The 25,650-nt window shown below is 37.3% G+C and overlaps 1 protein-coding gene across 2 annotated transcripts in view; it reads right to left on the bottom strand.

Annotated features, from left to right (window-relative positions):
- Positions 1-767: 767 nt before the first annotated feature.
- The window catches only part of NGEF (neuronal guanine nucleotide exchange factor), a 71,171-nt gene continuing 46,288 nt past the window's right edge, over positions 768-25,650 (bottom strand). Inside the window, exons 7-16 of one of the 2 annotated variants that reach the window (XM_032225282.1) lie at positions 17,886-18,046; positions 16,473-16,625; positions 12,364-12,493; positions 11,930-12,004; positions 9,098-9,187; positions 8,058-8,221; positions 6,478-6,681; positions 3,704-3,783; positions 3,039-3,143; positions 768-2,325 (exon numbers count right to left, since the gene is read on the bottom strand). In XM_032225282.1, coding sequence (XP_032081173.1) covers positions 2,153-2,325; positions 3,039-3,143; positions 3,704-3,783; positions 6,478-6,681; positions 8,058-8,221; positions 9,098-9,187; positions 11,930-12,004; positions 12,364-12,493; positions 16,473-16,625; positions 17,886-18,046 — 1,335 coding nt within the window. In that variant the 3' untranslated portion in view covers positions 768-2,152. The remainder of the gene's footprint in view (positions 2,326-3,038; positions 3,144-3,703; positions 3,784-6,477; positions 6,682-8,057; positions 8,222-9,097; positions 9,188-11,929; positions 12,005-12,363; positions 12,494-16,472; positions 16,626-17,885; positions 18,047-25,650) is intronic. The other variant, XM_032225283.1, reaches the window with a different exon arrangement.

Genomic DNA, 25,650 nt, shown 5'->3' with positions numbered 1-25,650 from the left:
ACATATGAGTGAGTGAGGGTTTTTCCTAATATAATGATTACAAAAGTTTTCATATATTCACGCTCTACCCTTTCAAGCTGAACAGTCTTACTTCTAAAAATTGGTGTTAGTGATAATATAGAAAAGAATCATTTGGACCAATGGCTTTTCTTATTATGCAGCAGTTTCATCTCTTAAAAAACCCTCTCGTTTTTGAGCAAATTAACACTTCGTTATATTTGTGCCTTGCAGAAAGGTCATTTAATAAATTATTTTAGGAATATATAAATAAATGCTTCTTGATAATTGCTTCTGTAACATTTTTAATATGCAAAATGTTTTACAACCTGTTAATCTATTAGGCTCGGCACCATAGCTGACCATGTGGCTTTTCCAAAATGAAAAGGATCTTGATGCTGTTTATGGCTCTGTATTAAAATGATCAGACATTTCTTGTTCTTTTGGCTCAAGACTTTCCTGTACACAAGTTTAAAGTACAGACTTCATGCACTTTGCTAAGGGTGCACAACAAATGAGTAAAACCACATTTCTATTACTTTGATACAACTTTGGAGACATTTAATACAAACATCCACCTTTTGTCTCAGGTCCACTGAATTTCTTTGCATGGGCATTGGCTGTTATTGGTGCACAATGGCAGAGCAAAGGAGCAAAAGACAGAACTTTATTGTTCTGACTCTCAATGAGTTACCGATGCTTCCCAGATGTAGCACCCATCTGGAATGTTATGAATAGCTTATTTGGCTGTGAAAACATGTTCTCTGCTTTTCTTTTACTTTTTTCAGCATATGCAAACGCTTCAGTGTATGCAAGAGACTCAAGCAGGGAAAACTCTTCAAGGGATATTGTCTCAAATATTGAATTCTCTTATACAGTTTAGTGCAGCATTTGCTTAGGACAAACCCCTTAATACATTGGTCCCCAATCTTTCTGACTTGGCGGCTTGGTTGGGGAGGGGAACTGAGCTGTGTGAGTGGCTGGCCAATGTGCACGGACATGCAGCCCTTGTGCAAGTGGTGGGCCAACATGCATGGGTGCAGCTCGACTTACACAGCAGAGGGCCGGCATACACACATGCGATTGCCTGCCAGCACACCACTTGTGTTCTGGCAAGCCACTCACATGGCCCAATTCCAAATAAGCCACAGCAGGTACTAAGCTGTGGCCCAGAGGTTGGGAACCCCTACCTTAATATACTCCCCATTCTGGCACTAACTCCAAACACAGCTATACTCTGTCTGGTTGCCAGTGGTAAATGTATGAGATAACTGGTGTTTGGATAAGTAAGTGCAGTTAGTGATTGCTTAGACAGGGAGTAATGGTTCTTATATAACAGAATAATTAATTCAGTATTGTCCCTGCATAATGTGGTTTGACATACATCATTTTGAGAAGAGTAGACTACACAGGTCAATAAAATAGAAGGATGATAATCTGAGTTCCCAATTGGAACCAACTGATCCCTATTTTAGAAAATGTACTTTGCATGATTCAATCTTACCTTCTAGAACTTTGAATCTCATAACCAAGACAAAATAAATATTGTGGTGCATTTTAACTACATAACATTGCACTTCCTAATCTTTTTGTTACCTCCACCTTTCTTCCAAAACATAAGAAGAAACTAGTTTATCACATGAGCAGTTCAAACTCAGGTCCTAGGAGAAACTTCCTAAGTATAGAAATATGGAAGTTGACCATTTATAGTATAAACTTTCAATGTAGTATTGTCCACAACTTCATTATCTTTCCTTAAAATCAAATGCTGCACTTTTTTGTACCATTGGATAAGATGCTAAAGAACCAAGTAGCTGGATTTACGGACAGTGACACAATTTTCCCAGTTGCTCAAGTGATTAGTTTCTTCATCATGCAGAGTTAATAAATTTACAATCTTCAGAGTATGCAGTACATTAGGAAAGACATTTACAGCTTCTACATCTGTACAGGTGAATGACAGCCCCTCTTCTTTTCAGTCTGTCTTCAGAAAGACTGTGCAACTTGTAATGAGAATGCAAGGAAGCCCGATGTTTCATAGGTGAAAGGATTTGCTTGCCAAAATATGATTCATGTGCATTCTCTCAAGCACAAAATTTCATTGTCTCAGCTTCTGCCATAAATAACTTCTGAAAACCAGACGACTCCGCAATGATCATTGTTTATTCCTGCTGCCCATCTTCCTCCTCTGACTGTCATCAGTTTTGTGCACTCGGAAACATTCCTTTAAATTTTGAGATCGAATCTTGGGATTCATAATCTCTTCACCCATAGAACTGGGGAACCAACCTCTTTCTTGATCATGCAAACGTTCCCCAAATATCCAACCTATAATAAAAGACAAGATAGTGATGGTAGAAGAAATGTACTAATAAGAGATCAAATTCATATCAGCTTAATAATTCAATATGCAGAAAGTATTTTATTAATTAGGATGTTTTGTGAAGGTGACTATACCAGTATTTCTCAACCTTGACAACTTGAAGATGTCTGGACTTCAACTCCCAGAATTCCCCAGCCAGCATTCGTTGAGAAACACTGGACTATACCATCTTAAGTATGAAACAGATCCTACTTAAAGAAAATGTAAGAATACAGTTTCATTACACTGAAATATCTTAGTATTACTGTAGTTTTAATTAAGAGTATGACAAAGTATACACATATTCATTTCCTTGGGCCACGACTACTGGAATGCTCAAATATACTGCAGTCTCCCATCCTTAATAATGCAAATAAAATAGTTTCCATTGTAATGGAATGGGGACATAGCAATAGCAATAGCAGTTAGACTTATATACCACTTCATAGGGCTTTCAGCCCTTTCTAAGCGGTTTACAGAGTCAGCATATTGCCCCCACAGTCTGGGTCCTCATTTCACCCACCTCAGAAGGATGGAAGGCTGAGTCAACCTTGAGCGGGTGAGATTAGTACCGCTGAACTGCAGATAACAGTCAGCTGAAGTGGCCTGCAGTACTGCACCCAAACCACTGCGCCACCGTTAGTCAGACATGACTCTGCATAAGTCTTGTTGCTCTTACCATCGTCTGTCTTTTCCAGAATGTTGAGAACATCAGCCAATTCCAATGAAAGCTCATCTGGTTGCTGGGCCACGTAAGGATGGACACATTGTACTTGAGGGCAATCTGTTAAAGGGAAGGAAATTAATTTAGCTTGCTAATCATTTATGAGAGGGAACTGCATGGGTATCTTTAACAGAATTAGGAGTTAATGAAATGCTGATGTCCACTTTGAATGGTTTGCATGAAAAACACAGTGTGCGGGAATCATAAGTAGTTTGTTACTGACTTCTTCTAGAGCAGTGTTTCTCAACCTTGGCAACTTGAAGATGTCCGGACTTTAACTCCCAGAATTCCCCAGCCAGCGATTGCTGGCTGGGGAATTCTGGGAGTTGAAGTCCGGACATTTTCAAGTTGCCAAGGTTGAGAAACACTGTTCTAGAGTGAGACTGATCCAGAATCCCTCTTAGGCACAGAGGTTGGCTCTGTCCCTAAGGAACAACTAGAACTCAGCAATTCCTTGTTTCTAGTGTGGTGCCTTAACCACTACACCCAACTGGCTTTCCCAATCAATGATACCCATCCTGATTTAAAGTCTAGAACTGACATTGCTAAAATCCAATAAAAGAAGAAAGGTATAGCATCTTTTTCCAACCTGTTTGGATAGCACCTTCTTTTTCACTTACCCATAAGCCTGGATGTGAAGGAAACAAACTTTGTTCTTCGATTTGGAGCCAGCAAAATCATCCAGCGTTTCATTTCGCTTCTATGTGACACATACAGGAAGATATCACAGCAGTCAGAGTTTTCCATGCACTTTTGGAAGGGTTAGAAATCATGCAACTCTTACAATTAATTGTTCCTGCCAATTTGTATATTTTTCTTCTGTTTAGATAAATATATATTTTAGTCCATTTATGGAGGAATCAGAAAGCTCGTAACACTTCTTTTCTATAAGTCCAGTGACCATAAGATATGCAATAATGCAGTTACATCATCATCATCATCATTATTCCTTCACTTAAAATATTTTTTCTTGCTGCATACACAGCATTAGGTCTTCACCTTAATACTGAATGCTTCAGCATCTGTAAACATATTTGTAAATCTATAGGCACTTTATCATTCCCCTTCTCACGCCATGCATCTGCAAAATGACTCATCTGCACTTATGTATTTAAAACATATATATGGCCATCCATCTTAAGGAACTTTGGGTGTCTCACAACAACTGACAGTTTGTTAGAATGCCTTGCAGAATGTAATGCAATAAGCGGTGCACAGCTACAAATATCTGTGAAAATGGAGCATATTTCAAAAACATAAGACTACAAAAATGTAAATTCCACTACATACTCCTCTTACTTGTCAACTCTTGCTTAAAGTATGCATTGCTTTCTGAAAATAAAGCAGTTGTTTCCAGGGTGAAATTCATCAGGTTCTGACAGGTTCTGGAGAATTGGTAGTGGAAATTTTGAGTAGTTCAGAGAACCGGCAAATACCACCTATGGCTGGCCCCAGAGTGGGGAGGAAATGGGGATTTTGCAGTATCCTTCCCCTGCCATGCCCACCAAGGCATGCCCACAGAACCGGTAGTAAAAAAAATTGAATTTCACCACTGGTGGTTTCCCTTTCCTAATTTCAAATTAGACAGGATACAATAAACCTGTAACTCAGACATAAAGGACTGACTATGAAGAGCATGTACTTTTATTTCAGAACAGAATATACAATATTTACTATGGTTCCTAGCCTGAATTTATATAGCTTGGATGTAAATCCAAGCTATATAAATTATCCAAGCTATATAAATACATGCTAACTAAAGTAGGAATAAAATAGAAGAATTAAATGCAACGACTTGAGTGTTAATTGTTTCAGTAGTTAAAACTATCCTGTACATAAATAACCAAGGTTTAAAGAAGATCAAATTCAATTATATAAGGAGTTCTACAGAACTGCATAACAATCATAATCATGTTTATTAGACTAAATCTATAGATTTCTAAACCTCTCATAAAATGTTCCATCTGCCTTTTGAAGCAGACCTCAGCAAATGAAATGGTCAAATTACCCTGGGAAAAAACTGGTCCACATGCTTTAACACCCTCCCAAATCCCTGAATTATTGTCAGCATTGAAATTTATTTTGGATATGACTTTTGCCAAAAACCTGAAATAAAGAGTTGCAAAAGCTCCTATTAACAAATATATGGGGATCAAAAAGTACCAAGTATGTTTCTTATGATTTTAAATGGGATTAATTCCACACAAAAAAATTGTCTACGTTTATTAAACACCTCAGAAGAAAATCTGGCTGTCTCATTATTCTATAAGGATAAAATGCATAAAGGAATCTGACTCAGACCCACTGCTGCCCATCTGGATTAATACCGATTACGTGTTAATATTGTAATATGGTCAACATCCTTTAATATATGAATGTACTTTTAACATGTATCACTTCCCAAAGAGACATGGAATTACCAGGCGTGGAAGGATGTTGCAAAAAAGATTGTGTTTCAACACTAGAAGGACAGAGTAACCTCAGTATTACCCTCCAGTTACACATATCATAGTATCAAAGGGTTGAAAGTGAGCTTGGAGGTCTTCTAGTCCAACCCCCTGCCCAAACATATGATTGATGATGTGGGTTCACTTTCTTATTGGGAGATGATTATCTACTGATGCACTGGAAATACTAATTAATATTATTCCATGTAGTCAAAGCTTAATGTTTTCAGAAATTGAGCGTAATAGGTTTGTTTATATATAAAAGCAAAAAGAAATTTAAAAGGAGTTACCACAAAAAGTCCCAATGTGACCTTTTCTTGAAATTCAATTATCATGGGGTGGCATTAGCTTTCTTTGCATACAGGATGTCCACAAAAATTTTTACTCTCAAACAATAGTTTTGGAGCCAAAAGGAGGGAAAAAACCCAGCTCCTTAGCACATTTTATATTCATTTTAGGAATGTTCTGGAACCATGTATTCAAGAATGAGAATAAAAAGCTCCCAGCAAAGGGGGTACCGGGGGTGGTGGTGTTGCAATTTCATTTGGTTTTCTAATTTCAGTATGGAGGAAAAAAATGCACTATTTTGAGGGAGGAGGAAACTAAACCATTCTTGCTCTGCCCAAGAATTAGAGAGTAAATTTTTCTATGCCTAATCATGGGGATTGTAAAACAGGCAATTACATTAAGGGGAGCTCATTTTAGTGATAAAAATAAATTACAAGGTAGTTTCTGCTAAGATTTATACACAGAGCAATTTCTGAACTGATTTCTGAGCATGCATGCATGCAAATGAAAAAATGGAATATGGATGAGTTGCATACAAGCAGTTTCTCACCAATTAGCCTGGAAAAGCTAAACATCCGTAATCCATTAAGCTGGAACAAACTGAATGGGTTCACTCAAAGAATCCACACACTTGCATGCATATCACTTGCTGTACTCACTGGGATAACGCCTTCAACATATAGCTGACTTCACGGTCATCTGCATTTTCTAGCAGCCTCAAAATAAATACATTGGCCAAGCTCTGTCCTTGGTCCTCCAACTCTTCCACTCGAAGAAGGCCTCGAGAAGCAGAATCAAATACTTGGTACTTGTCACTGAGGCAAATAATACAGTTGTTATTATTATTGGCTGGGTTACAATTTCTTTTAAAATGGGAGAGAAACAGACAGAATATACTTGTCAGAGATGAACCAGAATAAAATATTTCTCAATAAATGACTTAATTTCAATTATAAATTAAAGAGACCTGGACATAAGAAGATCCCTTCTCTGTTGCAAGGTTCTCCTAAAGGGTTACTTCAATAAAAAGCAAGAATCAGATGACCTGGTTTATGACTGAATTCACAGCTTGGAAAGTAGCCCAATTCACCTTGTATTGCTCTGGGAGTTGGGGTGGGGGAGGGTTTCCTGAGTCTAGGTCAGTGGTTCCCAAACTTGGCAACTTTAAGACTTGTGGACTTCAACTCCCAGAATTCTCCAGCCAGCTCTGCAGAGGGAGTTTAAGTCCACAAGTCTTAAAGTTGCCAAGTTTGGGAACCACTGGTCTAGGTGATTATTGAGAATATGGGAAATATATGCTGTCATGTCATAATATAGATTTGATTTGTTTTGATTTGGGAAAGCTATTTATGATATTGCTTCAAAAAAAATATAAAGCACCTAAAATGCCTTTAACTTCCTTGTTTTCTATTAGAATGGGATAACAGATTCAGCAATGTCTATGGATATTCTCTGTCATCTAGGTCATGGTTGTCCCAAAAGTGCTTTTTCAAAAGGCAACTGGACTTTCTGGTTTTCTTTAAAGACGTTTCACTTCTCATCCAAGAAGCTTCTTCAGCTCTGATTAAAGCAATGTTTGATCGTGATCCGGCTAGGCCTGTGGGAACCTGGTGGGGTAGGATGGTGGCATAGATAGGCAGAGGGCATTGTAGCATTTTTGCACTTGATCATAGGGAAGATTGTGCAAAGGTTTTAATTTTGAAACTGGCCCATAAGCAGTCTGTCATAACTTCAAATGGTTACTAAGTGACCAGTCTTAAATTGAGGACTACCTATATTCCATTTTTAACCCCTGGCTCATTTCCAGCATCTCAAACTAACCCATAACACAAAAGAAAAGAAAAAGATACCAAAAGAAGCCCCTCCCAAACACAAAGCAGCTTGACTACCATCATAATCCAAGGCCTGGAAAAATAATCAGGTTTTTAACAATTTGAGGAGAACCAGGAAACAAAGAGCAGCCCCAATCTCCATGGAGGGATATCATTCTAGAGAGCAAATTTGGTTAAAACAATAACAAGTGTCAAAAAGATTTGTCTAACAGTTTATGCCTACAGCTAGGGCTATAGTAACATGAGATCCTTTGTGTGATAGACAGGCTCTAAAATATTATTGTTGTAAATAAATAATATACTTATATATTGTTATTGTTTGTAATTATTAATATATTAATAAACATTAATTACTAATGAAGAATAATTTCTCCCAGAATTGTTAAACATATCTAATTGAGACTTACCCATTAATTTGTCTGCACAGTACTAGTAAGTCGTTGAAAAGGAACAAGTAGATTTCTCTAAAGAGTTTCTTTGTACGAAGTGTACGGGATGTTTTAGGGCCATTCATCTGCTGGAGTTCTCCCTGCTTTAGCAGCCAGCGGGAATGAGAGATGATGGGCACAGACTAATGATGGAAATAAAACAGAGATCATAATCAAGCAGAATTTACTGCTAAGAAAGGAAAGTTGCCACCTTAAAATAAGGGCTAAGATCTTTGGGGCATTATGGTCCTTGAAGGTATAACAGGGGCAAAATAAAAATAGGGTATCACAGTGGGATAACAACATAATCAAAAGGGCTGAAAGTGTGATCTGTCTGGAGATTTTGTATTCAAAAATGGTTAGCTTCCAAATTTTAATAGCACGACTGTGGTCTTCATGGCTACAAAATGATACTAAAGGACTATTACTCACTACCCCAGAATGGATGGGACCTATATTAACAAGAGTTACACTCTTTGAAAAGGTGAAATGCAGTGCCAGTTTTTAATATTAGTATAGTATAGATCTGAACAAGTAACAAGTAATCACTGGAGGATTTATGATTAGTCCATTTCCCTAGAATTTCACAATAGATTTTTAATTCCTCAAAATACATCCTGAATCTGTTGTTTGATTTATCTTCCCTCTCCGTCAGGAACTCAAAGCAGCATGAATTGCATTCCTTTCTCCAATATTTCCTCACAACAAAATAAACAATACAAAGAAGTGGGATTTGAATCCTCAATTCATTATTCCGTATAAAGGTTAGCCATTTCACTCTAGCTAGTCCTTCTATAATATAAGCCAAGAAAAGGGGATATAAATAATGTTCTACTTAGTGAAAACTAGAACAATTACATTCATATTTTTTTCTCAAAATTCATCAGATCACAATTTATCTTCATCAAGCAAAGACAGCCCCAAATCCTACTTTCCAGATAACCTGCTTCCATAAAATTCTGTATGTTCCTTAAAAGCCAATTATCTTCTCATCATGATTTACCAGCTTATATTTATACCTTGATCTTAAATTCCAATTTCTTCTGGATGCTGATCATCTGTTCTGTGCGGCTCATCTTTCTAACACCTTCATTACATGCCTTCACTATCTAAAAGAGAAAGATAAGGAAATTTCAGAAATAGCGTTTTTTGTCCTAAGATCCTGCCTTGGAGCTTTCACAGCAGTAAAAATGAAAGGGGCATTATAACAGCAATTGGCAAGCAACACAGGGCAATCTAAATAGAGAGATACTTAGATTAATTTATAGTTAAGTAAGTCTGCGAGACCGTCTTCTGCCACATACCTCCCTCAGACCAATAAGATCGCACAGGATGGGCCTTCTCCAGGTGCCGTCAGCGGGACAATGCCGGCTGGCGAAGCCTAGGAGTAGGGCCTTCTCTGTTGCTGCTCTGGCCCTGTGGAATGAGCTGCCCCCTGAGATCTGGGCCCTACCCACTCTCATGGCCTTTCGCAAAGCCATTAAAACCTGGCTTTTCCGGCAGGCTTGGGGCTGTTGACCCCTTGATTGAGGTCCAGCCCCCTCCTGATTGGGTGTTTGTTGTGTTTCCCTTTTTAACCTTGTTGTGTCCAATTGTTTTTAATAATTCTTTTTAATTTTTTTCATTTCTGTAAGCCGCCCGGAGTCCTCCGGGATTGGGCGGCATAGAAATTTAATAAATGAATGAAATGAATGAATGAAGTCTTTTTCTATTTGCCTTTACTATAATTGTAGGTGCATTTGCCAGCCCATTCAACATGCAGGAGTGACGTGATATCGAAATTCCCCAAGATCTTCTAAGGACTTCTTGTCACTCAAATTCTTCCCATTGTCATAATTTCATTCACTGGGAGAAGGCAGTGATAAATCTCCTCCATATTACTGTTAAACACATAACATGGATAAGTTCATGAGTCACCACAGGTTGAGCTCAACTCAAGGGAAACTTTGTTTTTCTTTTGTTCATTTTTTATATTTTTATTTAAAAAATCTTCTAACTTAGATTGGATAGCGATTGGTCACTCTTTTTCACTATGCATATAGACACATTTAAAAATATTCTTTAACTATATGATTTTAATGTATGGGCAAAGACATATAAAATGCCTCTAAAATTAATGTTTCATTCAAACAGGATTAGCAAACTAATTCAATTGCACTAAAATATTTGGCTGTAAGACTTAATACTATGCTATTAAGATCCTGGCCCCAGTGATATAGAGAGCTAATCAAAAAATCATTTTTCAATGCTTTCAAAGCTATATTTTTACTTGCTACTTTTGGTATGTACCTGGCAATATGTTATGAACTGTTCAACATACTAGGATTCTGTCAAATTGCAATTTAGTTCTTATTATTAAACCATGCCAAGGTCAGAATATGTGAGTTGGGTGGCTACATAAATTTGTTAAATAAATATAGTTTTTATAGTGACCCAATCATACAACTGTCAGTAGTATATGCGTATAACATCCATAATGTAAATAAAATATAAAATAATTCTACCAAATTTGAAATAGAGAATGCATAGTTATATAAAATAACATGATGGTATCCAACTAATCAAAAGCTTTACAAAGAGCTCCATTTTAACATGCTTTCATAATGCTAGCAAGATTGATCTTCTTTTGGTCTCAGGCTTGTAATGCCTGACAATGGAGGATTTAACTAGGTGATACAATATAGGGCTCTATAAATCAAAGCCAATTATTTAATTGTACCATGAAATTTACTGACAATCAAAGTAATGCCAGCAGCACAAGGGGAATATAACCCTAGCATCTTAGCTAATGAATGATGGGCTGCTGTGTTTTGAACCAAGCCCACTTTCTGAGTGGTTTCTGAAAGCAGCTCATGTAGAGTAAATTGTAGCATTTCAACTGAATGGTGATAAGTACATGAGTCACTGTCATAAGGTACTCCCACTCCAGGTAAAGTCATAAATGGTTTTTGTGTGTGGTAAAAATCACACAGTAGCTTATAACAAGTTTTAAATAGAAATAAGTGTTTAGTTTTTTTATTTATTTGTATTTATTATTAGATTTTTATCCCACCTTCATTATATTATAAGTAACTCAAGGCAGCAAATATACTATACTCCATCCTCTTACTATTTTTTTTCCACAATAACCACCTTGTTAGATGGATTGGGCTGAAAGTATGTGACTGGCTCAAAGTAACCCAGCTGGCTTTCATACCTAAGGCAAGACTGGGATTCAGGTTCTCCTACTTTCTAGGCCAGCACTTTCCCCACTTGACCAAACTGGTTGCCTATATGTGTAGGTCATATGTATACCTCGATGGACTAGACCGGAGGCAGAGTTCTCATCCTGCATGGCCAAGGGGGGCAGATACCTTAATACTTCACTTATCAGACACTGGTTCAGTTTAATAGTAAAATTTGTAATTTGGCCTAGCCCAGAAATATGTACGTATTTAATCAGAAAGGACGCATGCTCAGGGGATTCCTAAAATGGAGTTCGAATGAAATGAAACACTTTAAAAAATATATGCCATGACTCTACAATTTTGGGATCATAAAAGTAATTCTGCACTTCTAGATGCAAATCTGACCTATTAACAGTCTTTGAATGGTGGCAGCTAATTAAATTAACTGCTCTCCATGGATTTTTATCACCTTCAAGTGTTTGACAAAAGCTTTGGATCTGAAAGTCTGAATCTGTTTTCCTCAGAAAATGCATTTCCTCTAAAGATCCTCACAGGTGTGTCAACTCATCACTAATCAACTCCTGCTTAGAAACTTGCTTGAATGGTCAGACATTTTCCAGACTTTCAGTTCATTAAAAACTGCATTTCCTTAAAAAAGAAAGTGAAAAACATAAACAAGCTTACTATTTCCAGTTCCTTGTGAGCCTCAAGAGCAGTGATTTCACGTTCAGATTTTTCTTCCACTTTCTTCAGGATATTCTGCACAAAGAACAGGGAAAATGTTATTAACTTGCTTTATAGAAACCGTATAGTTTGTTCTAATACAGTAGGATATTTTTAATAGGGATTTTCTTTGTTTTCCAATTCAAGATCAAATATTGTCTATCTGTCTGTACATATGTATATACGGTATGTATTGTTAAGTTGATATTATTGTTGAACAACACTACTTGAATACATGTGTAAGACTTTGGTGCTAATTTAGTACAGATTTTCAATTCACAGTCTAATACGTGTAAATGTTTCTTATTGGCTTTTCATTTCCCATTTGAATGCTGTCATCTTCTTCACAAGTGGCCCCACATAAGAATGAAAAGAAGAATAAAAATTTATTGTACCTGTACCAGCAGCTTCAGCCTAGTGATTCTTTGAAAAGGCAAAATCAAGAAAGATGAGAAAGGCAGGCCTTTGCATTTTGGATCCAGTTCCAATTGTAAGATCACCTCCCGGAAAGCTGGCTTGTCTTGGCTGCCGAAACAGATTGAGAGAGGTGTTTGTTATTTCCTTTTGCTTCAAACCTGTAGGAGTAGCTGATCTCCTCTATGTTATTCTTTTAATCCATGGCACTCTCTTTCTCACTACTCCTGGCCTTTGGTTTGGGTCTTGTTTTGAAAATTGTGGTGCAAAAAATATTAGCACTCTGAATGTTGGTTTTTGGTTGAATCTATTTATAGTATTGGAGAATGGAAAAATAGACTTTTTATGTGCAAGCAAAAGTAATGGCTTCCCATGCGTAACATATGCAGACCTAGCTGCCTATGCTGTGTGTGGGGGTGTATGTGAATGGAGAGTGTGTCCAAGCAGTTGAGTCAGAGACTTAATTATACATTTTTACACAGTCAGATTATTGTGGTATGGTGAAGTGCATATAGTCATAGAAGACAGCTTTCTATAAGGTGCTTTGACTGAAGGAAACTTTGCTGGAAATATTGAAATGAAGAATGCACCTGACCCAGATGGGAAGCTCACATTGGAAGGCACAGTCTGTCAGTGATATGGCTACTGTCATTTAGTGGTACAGAAAAGCAGCTCACAAGTTTTGTTTATGTTGCAAGGAAGCTCATGTTATTGGATTCCTCACAGCCAAGAAAAGGCAGCATTGTAAGGGAACCTTGTGTTCACAATGACCTACAATAGAGGGAAGCATCTGGAATAAAAAGATATAAAGGTCAAAGCGCAAAACAGCTCTTTTCAGTTAGTGCTGCACTTGGTATGTCGCAGGCCAGAATCCAAAAAATAGCAGGTGGACCAGGAGAAAAACTTAATTTAATTTAACTTATTTTTAAATGTAAGTAAAACTAAGTACAGATAAACCTTTATTCCTCAATCATGTATTTACTAATTTCCCTCCTCATTCACATTTAAAATTACAGTTTGATAATAATTTGGACATCTCTGAAAGCTGCATCCCAGACTGTCAGTGATTTCTGATTCAGCACTTCTGGTTTATAGGTTCAAACAGGTTGCACCATCATCACTGGGAGACAGTTGAGGCAAATCCTAAACTCTGGCTCAAGCAAAACCTGGGCCTGATGAGATCCAGATGAGCCACCATTTTTTTTTTAAAAAAAAAAAAAAAGAAGAGAAGGAATGGATGAAAAAAACCACAGGCCAATTGGGCCCCGGAATTGGAACAGGAATATAATTATGCAACACATATATTTGTATATATAATGGAACACCTATTATAACAATAGCTTTTCTTTGAAAGTTTTCCCATTGACTTTATATCCCTGTTTTGTTGCTTAATTCTCGGTTATGAAGCAACTTCAAATGGAGTCACTGTAAAAGAAAATCAGAGAATGCACTACCTCTCATCTAATTACAATTGATCTTTTTTAATGGTTTGCACTGTCATTCGATGTTTTGACCAGAAGTGATGCAAGAAGGGGTAAAGTCCCATAACACCATGCTCACCACATTTATCTACTTCAGTCCACTTTCTTTCCAGTGGTACTAATTCCTGAATTTATCTTTCCTATGCAAAAACTGTTCTCAAAACAAGAATAATTTCCATCCTGTAACAGATCTCCAAGAAATACTGTTCTCTGCTATTAAATACTTATTAAGGAGTAATTTAATCTTGAATCACAGGAATAAATTTTAGTCAGAATGGCAGTAACAGAAGTCTGCTTGTATAGATAGTCCTCAACTTAAGACCATTCATTCAGCAACCATTCAAAATTACAATGGTGCTGGATGATCCAATTTCGTTATATACATGATGTACAATGACAATAAAGGCTATGCTATACTACACTACACTACGCTATACTATGAAAGGACTTAACCCCTGCCTGAAGTTGCAGTTGCTGCAACACCCACACAAATGTCTGAACAAAATTCAGGCACTTGGCAATTCATCTTCCTTAATGACCAACCCATAAGGAGCCCTCGCCTATCTCCCCCCATCCCACCCTGCTGGGTCCCGGCCGACCTTGGGCTGCAGAGATGGTGTTGGGGAAGGAGAGCAGGTCGTTCTGCCCCTCTGCCTACCCCTAGGCCATGAGACACTGTCCTGGAAGCAGGCACAGTTTTGGAGTGTCCACAATTTATTAACCCTCCTCTGGACCTCAATTTGACTTAATTTCTAAAATACAAAACCATCTTTATATTTGGTACAGAGGACTTCAGCATGAATCACAATGAACAATTCAATTTTTAACTGTGAATGTTAACTGTAAATATGATTCCACCTAGCTTTTCTTAAATGACTTTGGTAAAAATGTTCCTGACCTTACCAGGATACATCTTGGTTCAAGAAGAGCAAGGTGCTGCAATTATTAGGGAACCTACAAGCTTTTTTTTAATTGTTATTTTTATCTATGTGCTCACAATTGTTAGTTCACTTCTTAATATAATGAAGATTTTTTTCTAAAAGACTAGAATTATCTGCAACATTTATGGTCTGATCCAATGTTCTGAACCAATCTTCATTAACCTAGTAAAATGAGATGTGTTATCAGTCACAAAAAGGCTCACAATGAAAAGGATCTCATAATTTCCTGAGCTCACAGCTTAAAAGAGATTCTGTCCTTCCATCAATACTGTAGATATGAAGAAAAGGTATCCTGCCAAGATTAAAGGAAGTCAAGGCGATGCATTCCCCTCCCCCCCACCTGCCTTTATTTATCTGTTATAAAAATTGTGCCATGCAGACTGAGGAACAGAACAATGCCCAAAGGTAATATCTCTCTTTCATGTCTTTTTGCCTTTTATTCTGGTATGAAATGAATCACATATTTAGCACTTCATTGTTTGTAATTGCAGAGACAATTACATCGGCAGAACTAAAAGATGTTTGGCTTTCAGAATAAAGAAGATCTTCTGAAATGGGTCCTTGAGTAATCCAACAACAACAGCAAATCATGGCCATAAAGTGCCTTCTCTGGCCACTGTGAGACACTTACTATCTACAGGTCACCAGGTGGATCAAAACTCTGCATTTAAAGCTCTACTGTGCCATTGGAACTCTCGTTTCCTGTGTTTTGCTGAGGTGGTTGCCATTAACCGTTTGAAGCCCCTGTTGTGTGTGCAGAAATGACTTTATGTCAATCTACGCCTCCCATGGGCATAAGGCTTGCCATTGGTTGCTTTCCTGCATACGTTATAGGCTTAATTAATTAACGCTCTTGCTAGAACTTATATTTGTGGATGATTTAACCGTATTATTGTAATGTAGGCACTGATGAGTCAATATGAAATGCTTGCATCTACCTCTGTTCAGTTTTTGGCTGTATTATTTAACTTAATTATACACTGAACACATGAGTTCCTAAAACCTGAGGAAAATAAATTCCCCCTATGAACTAACTATTAAGATCCTGAAGGTTATCCAGTTCCTATGATGGAGTTAAATCGTTTCATTAGCAAAGCCATGTGTCTCTGCACCTGGTCAGAACTGGATGGGTGGAATCTGCCAGCATGGCAGTGGAAGATTGGACCATGTGATGGACTTGTGGGTGTAGAGGCAGGATCTTGAACTTTCAACTGGCTTTCAGATCCAGGTTTTCCCAGATGTGCCAACATGGCTCTCTTAATAAATTGGAACTTTGAGAAATCCTTTGCCTCAAACTGATTTACTTGTGGATACTTTTGGATCCTGACGTTAACCTGAATCTGAAAGCTTCCAGGTTTTCCCACCCAGTTGACAGTTCAAGATCCTCTCCCTACACCCACAAGTCCATCACTTGGTCCAATCTTCCACTATCATGCTAGCAGCTTCCACCCATCCAGTTCCGGCCAGGTGCAGAGACAAGGGATGATCTTGGCTTTCTAGAAATAATTTTGTTATGGCTACATATCACCCAACTCTGTATAATCCCCCCCTCCCATTTTCCCACAATAGAAAAATACATAGTAGAATAATAGAAAGTGTGGCAGGCCTGAGGTCCAAAAGAAAAGATGGCTTGCAGGCTTGACACCATGCTTGAGAAATTACACTCACAGAAGTTGCTTGTAAGCTCTTTCCTGGTAGGTCTGGTTCGACACGTAAGTGACATATACTGAGAAGTAGCTAACAGTATGCTGATGGACGATGTCACAGACATCAGAGATTACAATGTTCTCTTCTACTCGTTTCTCAAGATCTAAGAGAAATCTAAATGAGAAATCAACAAATAATCATTCAAATAAGTATTAAAAAACATGCAGTCAACAAAGAGGGAAAGCAAAGGATTGCAACAGAATCTTCAGTTTGTGTTTTGCTTCAATTCTTTCCAGCAAGAAGCATAGAAATTTGTAAAATATAGATTCTAAAATATTTTCATTTTTATTCATTTAAAATGAAATATTCATTTCATTTATTCATTTTTATTGCATTGCTGGAGGAGATATCTCTTTATTTGTTTTAGACCACATTTGAGCCATGTATTATATTTGAAAGTTCATTATTTTAAAAAAATATTATTCAGCGCAAACTAACACATGATTAATCTAGTCATTTTCACTTTATCTGATAAATAAGTTTAAGTAACTTATTACAAAATGTGAGCAAAATATACTGATGGCACAATTTTCAAGCTGAGACAAACTAATCCCTAGACAGATTGTGGAAAAATAATGTGTCAAGAATTTAGTGAAAGTTTCTTGTTTTTGTTTTTTTAATTAATGATCAATTCTTGACACTATTCTCTGTAAATTAAAGATTTTTGCCCTTATTTCATGGGTAGGGAGAACAGCATGCATACATGACCATATACCCCTGGTTTGACCTGATTCCCAGGAAAAGATGTAGCTGTATAATGAGGAGTAATATAATCCTATTTGTGTGTGTGTGTGTGTGCGTGCGTGCGTGCGTCTGTCTGTCTGTAGGAATTAACTAATATACATTATGACTGATATTCACATAACAGCTGCAGTAAGAACCTGGTAAATATATAGGGATAAAGCCAGAAAATTTAATAGTTTGAATTAATTCTGAAACATTGCTACTCTGGAATTATTTATGTCATATGAATCTATCTAATCCTTGAAAATTGAGACCTAACTAACCAAGCATTGTTTTCCCACAATGTTCCACTGAAAAGACACACTGTCCTTAATTCTAGAGATAATATATGGGATAAACAGGGCTGTTCTTAAACACATTGTCCCTTCTGACTGTGCCTGCAGGAGGAGTTTAACAGGACTGTGGAAGTAAGCAGTGAGGTGACATCTATAATATCCACAACCTACTAAGTCCACACTTTCCTACAGCAGCAAGAAAGTAGACTCATCTGATGTAGTTTTTTTTAATGTGGCTGCTTCTGATGCAAAAGATATAAGATTTATCAATCTTACCATTTCAGTATCACTATGTGTCCCTTTCAGAGAATATGAGGAAGTTTCTACCCACGATAACAATCATTTAAGGATTTACCGTTCACTGACTGCCATGACATCCAAAACATTGGAGAAGAGGATGTGAGCCTCTGAAGGATGCAAAATCTTTTTCAGTCGATCATTTTCCATGAAATGACATATCAATAAATTCAAACTTTTGTAGTATGAGGCTTCTGAAGTGACCAGTTCAAACATAGCCTGTAGGAGAATTCCAAAACTATATTATGAAGTCATGATTCTGAAACCCTCCATTATCGTTAATTAACTTAGTTTTATCAGAGGGACAGAATGAAATTTAACAAATCTCTGAATATACAGTATATTTGATTCACTACCATGTCAGCTGCTTCAGAAGAATATAAAGCAATGGAAAATACATATATATATAAAACCCATATAAATAATGGCTGAAGAAATGAGAGCTTGGTTTATGCATACTGGAATAAATATGTAGATTCTCAAGACTGTTATTCTGGTCCAGTGATTGGCATGAGCCGCAGTGGCACAGTGGTTAGAATACCGTACTCCAGGCTACTTATGCTAACTGCTGGCTGCCTGCAATTTGGCAATTCAAATCTCACCAGGCTCAGGGTTAACCTTCCATCCTTCCAAGGTGGGTAAAATGAGGACCTAGATTGTTGGGGGCAATATGCTGACTTTGTAAACTGCTTATACAGGGATGTAAAGCACTGTAAAGCAATATATAAGTCAGCTATTGATATCTACACTTATAGCCAGCCCCATAGACTTCTATTGATGTTCATCTATGCAGATGAAACAGAACATCTTGTTGGGAAATTTTAAGCAGTTGAATCAGACTGTAGATCTAAAAGAACAATGTACTTTTTCTTACAACCTGAAAATATTTTCTAAATCAGTCTTAGGATGCAAAGGTTCCATTGTTTAGTGTTTTTCATCACACTTTAAATAGAAAAAATGTCCCTGTGTAAATTGATAAGAATTACATGAGTTTTAATTGGGAAAGAAATGGAAGTGGTAAGTGTTGTAACAGTGAAAAAAAAACAGCTTATGAAAAGAAGCTGTATGAAATAGACTGAAGATAAACATTCCATTTCAGCATTATTGCCAGCTTTCAATTATCATGGATTCACATAAAGCAGATAGTTCCTTAATTGCCTAGTATGAGAATACTGTTTCATAACAGAACAGACAAAATGAAGCAGCAAAACATCTGAAAGACAAAGCAAAGAAGATTGCTCATAATTGGGGTTTCTCCAAGCTACCCTTTTCAGAAAATTATTTAAATATATATGTCACATTTCTTTACACTTCAAATACATTTAAGTAAAATTCTGAAATGGATAGCAAGAATGGAAGGTGTCTTGATTTACTCCAGCACAACTGTCCTAAATAATCAGTACTGAACTGAAACATGAGGCTGTTCTCCCTTTCTGAATACCATTAAAACATTCCCCTTCATTTAATTACCTCATTGTATAAATTATGCATTGATGGGAATCATATTTGCCTAATAAAGCTAGACATAATTAGTTACATCCATCCATCCATCCATCCATCCAATTCATATATCTGCGCATCTCATGAGAAGTGACCCTGGGATGTGTACAATGGTCAAGAAAAATAATACATGCATAAAAATAACATTTAAAAGATGAAGGAGAAGAAGATAAGATGGTGAATAAAGTGAGATGTTTACCGCTTGTTATTTTATATAATAGTTTAAGGGAAGTGTAATGAACATTGAACAGTGAGGATTGCCATCTAGAGACAATTAAGGGTAATCTAATCCAAGATATGGAAAAATGGAGAGGGAACATGAAATATACCAAAATGGGAAACTATTGAGATAAAAAGACAGAATCACAAATTGGGGGCACATAAAGATAATGATGAGAATAGTAACCCGGTCTACATCTCGACCAAAATTAGTCAGGGGAGGGGGGGGTTAAAAGCACAATGACTATATATGTATACTTTTCTGTTATATTGTTTTTTTATTAAAAAGGAGGAGAATACAGGTTAAAATTGAATATGCATATTGAAAAGGAATTATAAATACAATCAACATAAAATGGAGCTCGCTCAGAAACTGAAATACACCAAGTAAATGAGAAGAGTGGGAAGTAGAGGAGAAAGGGAAGGGAAGAAGAGTGGGATAGGAGAGAGGGCAAGGGCGTAGGGAAGAGGAGGACAGAAATGAGGAGTGGTAAAGGGAGGGAGGAGGAGAGAGGAAGGGGAAGTTGAGAAGGGAAGGATGACAGAGGGAATAAAGGAGGTAGGGAGGAGGAGGAGAGAGGGGGAATAAAGTTATGGATAAAGTACAAGTATGGTTTATAGAGAGTAGAAGAGCCAATAATTGGTTTTTGGGAGTTGTTGGTAAAATGAATTGATGTAAACATTTAATAATACAATATGATATTGGTTATGTAATAGTATACATGTGGTTATATGTTATGAAAATGAAAAAATAAAATACTTTATTTAAAAAAATAACATTTAAAATACAAAAATCAACATTAGCATTGCAGATAATTAAAAATAAAAATGTATATAAACCCTAAACAGAAAAAGTGGAATACTGGAACCATCTAAACAAGTCTCTAGTTCCCTAGGACCTCCAGTCCTGATAGTAAAATCAGGTCTTTTTTTAATATATATCATATGTTTTGGAATATGATGCACCGGAGTATAAGACGCACTAAGGTTTTAAAGAGACAAATTTTAAAAAAAGGTTTGCACTCTGAAAACCTCCCAGAAAACTGTCCTTTTTTCACAAAAACGGGCCCATTTCCCCCCCCCAAAAAGGGCATGAATAGCCCTTAGGAGGCTTGTAGAGTGCCCCCGGGGGGAGGGGGCAGAAACGAAAAAACAGATCTTTTTTTTCGCAAAAATGGGCCCTTTAAAAAAAAAAGCTTATAGAGTGCTCCTGGGGCCTGGGGAGGCAAAATTGAGCAAAAAATGGCCCGTTTTTTGCTCATTTCTGCCCCCATAGCCCCCAGAAGCTCTCTGAAAGCCTCCTACAAGCTCTGCACAGCCATTTTGGTGAAGGGGCGGTATTCAGTGTATAAGACGCACCCAGATTTTCAGTCTTTTTTTGAGAGAAAAAGGTGCATCTTATATTCCGAAAAATAAGGTACATAAAGTTTTTTTATTTTTTTCATTTTCATAACAAATAATCACATGTATACTATTACATAACCAACATCTTATTATATTAACTGTTTACATCAATTCGTCTTACCATCAACTCCCAAAAACAATTATTGGCCCTTCTACTCTCCACACATTATGTTTGTACCTTATCCATCACTTTCTTCTCCCTCTCTCCTCCTTTTTCCTACCTTTCTTCCCTCTGCCCTCCTTCTCTTCTCTACTTCCCATTCCGCTCTCCTTCTCCTCTCTCCCCTTTCCATTCCTTCTTTCTCTCCTCCTCTTCCCCCCACCCTCTCTCCTCTCCCTCTCTTCTTCCCTTCCCTCTCCCCTCTACTTCACAGTCTTCATCTCATTTACTTGTTGTATTTCAGCCTCTGAGTGAACTCCATTTTATGTTGCTGGTATTTATAATTCCTTTTCAATATACATATTTAATTTTAACATATATCTTCCCCTTTCTTTTTTAAGAGAGGGAAAAAAAAGTATACATATATAGTAATTGCATTTTTAACACACACACACACCAGCCTATTTTAGGCGAGATGTAAACCTGGTTATAATTCCCAGTTATTCTCATCATTATATTTATATAATTATGCATCCTTACACGCCCCAAATTTGTGATTCTGTCTCTGTAATCTCAGTAATTTCCTATTGTAGATATTTCATGTTCCCTCCCAATTTTTCCATATCTTGGCTTAGGTTACCCTTAATTGTCTTTAAATAACAATCCTTACTGTTCAATGTTCATTACAATTCCCTTAATCTACTATATAGCATAACAAGCGGTACACATCTCACTCTGTTCATCATCTTTGGATATGTATGTATGTATGTATGTATGTATGTATACATACATACATACATACATATATCCTAATATATATATCCATGCATACATACATACATATATCCATATATATATCCATATATTAGTGTCACAACCCCTGGTAAGCCCCAATTATGGGAGGAAGCTAACTGCTTCCATCATCTGTCAATCGGCTCGTCACAAGAGTCAGCACAAATAAAACACACACACACACACACACACACACACACACACACACATATATGTATGTATGTGTATATATATATATATATATATGTATGTATATATGTATGTATATGTATATATATGTATACATATACATGTATATGTATCATATATTTTAACCCATACTTAATTCTCCTTCCATTGTCACATTCAATCAATTAGCAACTCAGTTTAATTATCATGTATAAAAGTGAATCACATACCTCTGCTTTACGTTGTCCCCACAACAGTTTCATATTTGTCCCTATTCCATATATTTTAACCTTTATTTAATTATGTTTCCATTGTAATATTCAGTTAGAATTCAATTTTATTATCATGTAAACCACATATATCAGCTTTATATTTCCCCATATAACAGTTTCTAATTATCTGATTTTTTCCTAGTAAGTCTTTTGTCCCACTTCTCTATTCCTGTCTTCTCCCTTTTTCTTTATTTGGACACGTCCACCCTCGTCAATTTTCCCCAAGCCACTGTCAAACCCAGTGAAATCTTTTGTATTTCCCTTTGTTGGGACAAACCCTCCTCTACAGTTTTCCCTATGCCACTGTCAACCTCAATAAAATCTTTTGTCTGCTTTTTATTTCCTTTTTTTGGGACACATCCCCCCTTTCAATTTTCCCTATACCACTGTCAAACCCAATGAAGTTTTTTGTTTACCTGAGTTTTTTGTTGTCTGAGTTCAAAATTCTATTTAACTTGATTTTAATGATTTATGCATATTTTTTTATAATTTCACATAGTTCTTCAAATTCCCACCTTTCCATAATGTCCAGTTCCAAAGTTACAGTTAGTTATACAGTTCTTATTTCAGAGTTCTAGTCCACCTTAAATTTGGCTAGTTCAGCGGATGTGGAGAGGAAGAAAGACGGGAGCCATCTTAATCTTTTGTTCTTCCTTAATGTCCAGTTCCAAAATTGTCTGTTCTTATTTCAAAGTTCTGGTCCACCTTAAATTTAGATAATTCAGTTAATGTAAAAAGGAAGAGAAGCGGGAGTCATCTTGATCTTTTGCAAAGCGAAAAAGCTTAGTATTTTCCCAGTTCTTGGTTTTATTCTTTTTTCCCTTGTTACCTTCCACCTCTTGTTGGTTATAGTTGCTCAAAATATATTAATTGGAACAAACATGCATATGGCCAAATTCCGGTATGATTCTCTTCACCTCCTGCTTTTCCAAGTTCTGATTTATGACAATTGGTTAATTAAATTTTCCGCCTCAGGGTTTCACATTCCATTCACCACATAGGCAAGGTTAGGTTATCAGTGAGAAAATAGTGCTTTTTTCTTGATTTTTTTTCCCCTTGTTACATTCCACCTCTCATTAATTGGAGTTGCTTGAGATACGTTAGAAGATATTCAAAGGGAGCAAATCTCCTCTGTATGTTTTGATTTTCATTTCAACCTCCTAGTCTCTTAAAAACACAATCTTTTCAAGTCCAAGACCAAATTTAGAGTTTGTATTTGAGTGGGTTTATCACTTCTCTACTTTCTTCTTTTCTGTCCAGATTTCTGTCCACACATATTTTAGGCAAATGGCTCTTTTTGGGCTAGTGGGTCAACCCTCCATTTTTTCCCCTTCTTTCTTTCTTTTTGCCAAAATCCAAATCTGTCCATTAATATTATTTATACTCTCAAGGTTCTTTGCCTTTTCCAAGTTCTGATTTATGACTATGGGTTAATTAGATCTTCTTACCGGGCTTTCATCTCATCCTGGATGCTCCTGTTCAGTTGCTTTGGCTGGAAGCCAGCTTCTTGTGCAGCCATGTTGCCATGCTGCTACCCTGACTCAGATTCAGAGGGCAAATCTCCAACCTACGAGGGACCTGTTGCCCTCTGGGTCTGATGAGACGTTGCCCTTTCTTCACCCTCCCCAGGAGGGTTCTGATCCAAAAAGGATCTCAGAATTGGTTTGTCAGACAGATTTCATGTGAGACACTTCAGAGCTCACACCTCCCTCATCTGTCCAGCTGGAGAACTTCTGGTCAAATTGGTAAAACCAGGTCTTGAGGGAGTTCCAGAACATCAACAGAGAGAGAGAGAGCTAATTTATTGTTGGAAAAGGAGGGATGTTCCTTAAGGCAGGTACCACAGCCCAGAAGGCCTATTGCTTGGGACCCATCAAACATAGATTCCTGGCTGATGGTGTCAGCAGCAATGCCCTTCCTGCCTAATGGAATGGGTTAATATAATTGGGGAGAGGTGGTCCCCACCTTGTTCCGTGCCATGAAGGTCTTTAAAAGCAAAAAACAACTCCTTGAATTGAACTGAAAAGCAAACTGGCAACCAATGCAAATCACAGAACAGAGGTTTATATATGCTGCACTAGCAGCACACATTACTGTCTGCATGCTGCATTCTGCACCAGCAGAAGCAGGGTTGGGTTCCGGCTGCTGCTGCTGTCAGTTTGCTCAGGGACGTGCTGCCCGCACCGGCTTTGTGCAGCAATGCACAATACTAAAAATGCGTCTGTGCATGCGCAGAAGCCAAAAACAAGATACACCTATGGCTCTGCCAAGAAAACCGGTTCGGGGGCATGGCAGGCCTGGGTTGTTGCCAGTTCATGACCCAGGCTGGCAAGTTACTACCAGTTCGGCCAAATTGGTCCGAATCAGTAGGAACCCACCTCTGAGCAGAAGTTTCTGAATGCTCTTCAAGGCCAGCCCCATGAAGTAGTCATAATAGTCACACAATAGTTCTGGGGATGGCTAGGGCATGAGCTGAAGCCTTGCAAAGGCCTTCCTGGTCCTCAAGCAGGATTCTTGATTGCTTACAGGATCTGTCTGGAGCATCCAGCACCCAAGATGGCAAAGTCTTAGAATCAGTAAGGCCCAAAACCCAGAGCCACTTAACTTTATCAGAATTCAGTTCAAGCAGGTTCTTCCCATCCAGATCCTCAGAGCCTCCAGATACCTGGATAAGACGTTCACAGTATTGCTCGATTTACAGGGGGCGAGATGCACAGTTGGGCATCATCAGTGTACTGATGATATCTCACCTCATGGCAATGAATAAGCTCACTTAGCAGCCTCCTGTGCACATACATACTCATATTTTCATATAACCTTTTCTTTAGATATAGTTATTATATTACACTGTCTTAGTAAACATAAATAATCCTACTTGATTCAGGTAAAGATTGCATATAGTTACATGTTGAAAGGAAAAATGATCTATTTACAATGCACTGCTGCTCATGGGCTGCCTATCGAAACACGAAGACACATCTGCATTCCATTGCAAATAGTCAATAACTAGAACTGAATCAAAACAAAAGTCTTGCTCCCAGCAACAAACCTACCAGTACAGGATGGCAAAGCAAGAAATAATGGCCTAGTTTCTATGGCAACAGGGATGCATTCCCTCTTTCCCTTCCAATCACACAGAAAGCAACTCAAAATCTTTGCTAACATTCAATGACAGTGTCAAACAGCTAAATATAATTGCCTATATGACACTTGTCATCATTATATTCTGTAGTTGAGAAATGCACTATATATAACCACATATTGAAAAAATGTTGGAATGCCAAAATTGGCACAAAACTAACAATATTTTAAAAAGATTTTAAATGGCAAATTATCAATTTACCCTAAAAAAAGTCAGTCATGACTGT

The sequence above is a fragment of the Thamnophis elegans genome, chromosome 10 (assembly GCF_009769535.1).
Source record: "Thamnophis elegans isolate rThaEle1 chromosome 10, rThaEle1.pri, whole genome shotgun sequence".
In the NCBI taxonomy this organism is placed as follows: Eukaryota; Metazoa; Chordata; class Lepidosauria; order Squamata; family Colubridae; genus Thamnophis; species Thamnophis elegans.
The sequence above is the reverse complement of the archived record's forward strand: the minus strand, read 5'-3'. Positions and strand labels throughout refer to the sequence as shown.